General features: G+C 39.4%; 1 protein-coding gene across 1 annotated transcript in view; it reads left to right on the top strand.

Annotated features, from left to right (window-relative positions):
- Positions 1–328, top strand: part of LOC110512044 (WD repeat-containing protein 88-like) — a 15,222-nt gene extending 14,894 nt beyond the window's left edge. The window contains exons 5-6 of the mRNA XM_036981814.1: position 1; positions 195–328. The exon at position 1 is cut by the window's left edge and continues 138 nt beyond it. Coding sequence (XP_036837709.1) covers position 1; positions 195–328 — 135 coding nt within the window. The remainder of the gene's footprint in view (positions 2–194) is intronic.
- Positions 329–1,397: the final 1,069 nt, after the last annotated feature.

The raw sequence follows: 1,397 nt of genomic DNA, 5'->3' as shown, positions 1-1,397 counted from the left end.
GGTACATCCCAAAGTCATTCAGCAGTAGCTATTGATCTCTATTGATTTTACCATTGAGCTATGCTAACGCTAAGGTCACTGAGTCTCAGATTAAGTCATGTCTAATAGTAACGTCAGGTCACTGAGTCTCAGTTTAAGTCATGTCTAATGGTAACGTCAGTTTAAGTTATGTCTAATGCTGGCAATTCCCTCAGATCACCACAAGTCTACGATCACGCGGTGCCGGTTTGATCCTCAGAGTCAGCACGTAGCCAGTGTCTCTGAAGACAGAACCATCAAACTGTGGGACCTGGTCTCCACCCAAACAACCCTCTCCATCAACAGGTGAAGATACCACTCATTATATTAGACTTTACACACGGTCCCTGAGATAACAGATACCACTCATTATATTAGACTTTACACACGGTCCCTGAGATATCACTCATTATATTAGACTTTACACACGGTCCCTGAGATACCACTCATTATATTAGACTTTACACACGGTCCCTGAGATATCACTCATTATATTAGACTTTACACACGGTCCCTGAGATACCACTCATTATGTTAGACTTTACACACGGTCCCTGAGATAACAGATACCACTCATTATATTAGACTTTACACACGGTCCCTGAGATAACAGATACCACTCATTATATTAGACTTTGCACACAGTTCCTGAGATACCACTCATTATATTAGACTTTGCACACAGTCCCTGAGATACCACTCATTATATTAGACTTTACACACAGTCCATGAGATAACAGATACCACTCATTATATTAGACTTTACACATGGTCCCTGAGATACCACTCATTATGTTAGACTTTACCACTCATTATATTAGACTTTGCACACAGTTCCTGAGATACCACTCATTATATTAGACTTTGCACACAGTTCCTGAGATAACACTCATTATATTAGACTTTACACACAGTCCATGAGATAACAGATACCACTCATTATATTAGACTTTACACACAGTCCCTGAGATACCACTCATTATATTAGACTTTACACACAGTCCCTGAGATACCACTCATTATATTAGTCTTTACACACAGTCCCTGAGATACCACTCAATATATTAGACTTTACACACAGTCCCTGAGATACCACTCATTATATTAGACTTTACACACAGTCCCTGAGATACCACTCATTATATTAGACTTTACACACGGTCCCTGAGATATCACTCATTATATTAGACTTTACACACGGTCCCCGAGATATCACTCATTATATTAGACTTTACACACAGTCCCTGAGATACCACTCATTATATTAGACTTTACACACGGTCCCTGAGATACCACTCAATATATTAGACTTTACACACAGTCCTTGAGATACCACTCATTATATTAGACTTTACACACAGTCCCTGAGATACCACTCA

The sequence above is a fragment of the Oncorhynchus mykiss genome, chromosome 6 (genome assembly GCF_013265735.2).
Source record: "Oncorhynchus mykiss isolate Arlee chromosome 6, USDA_OmykA_1.1, whole genome shotgun sequence".
NCBI lineage: Eukaryota > Metazoa > Chordata > Actinopteri > Salmoniformes > Salmonidae > Oncorhynchus > Oncorhynchus mykiss.
The sequence above is the reverse complement of the archived record's forward strand: the minus strand, read 5'-3'. Positions and strand labels throughout refer to the sequence as shown.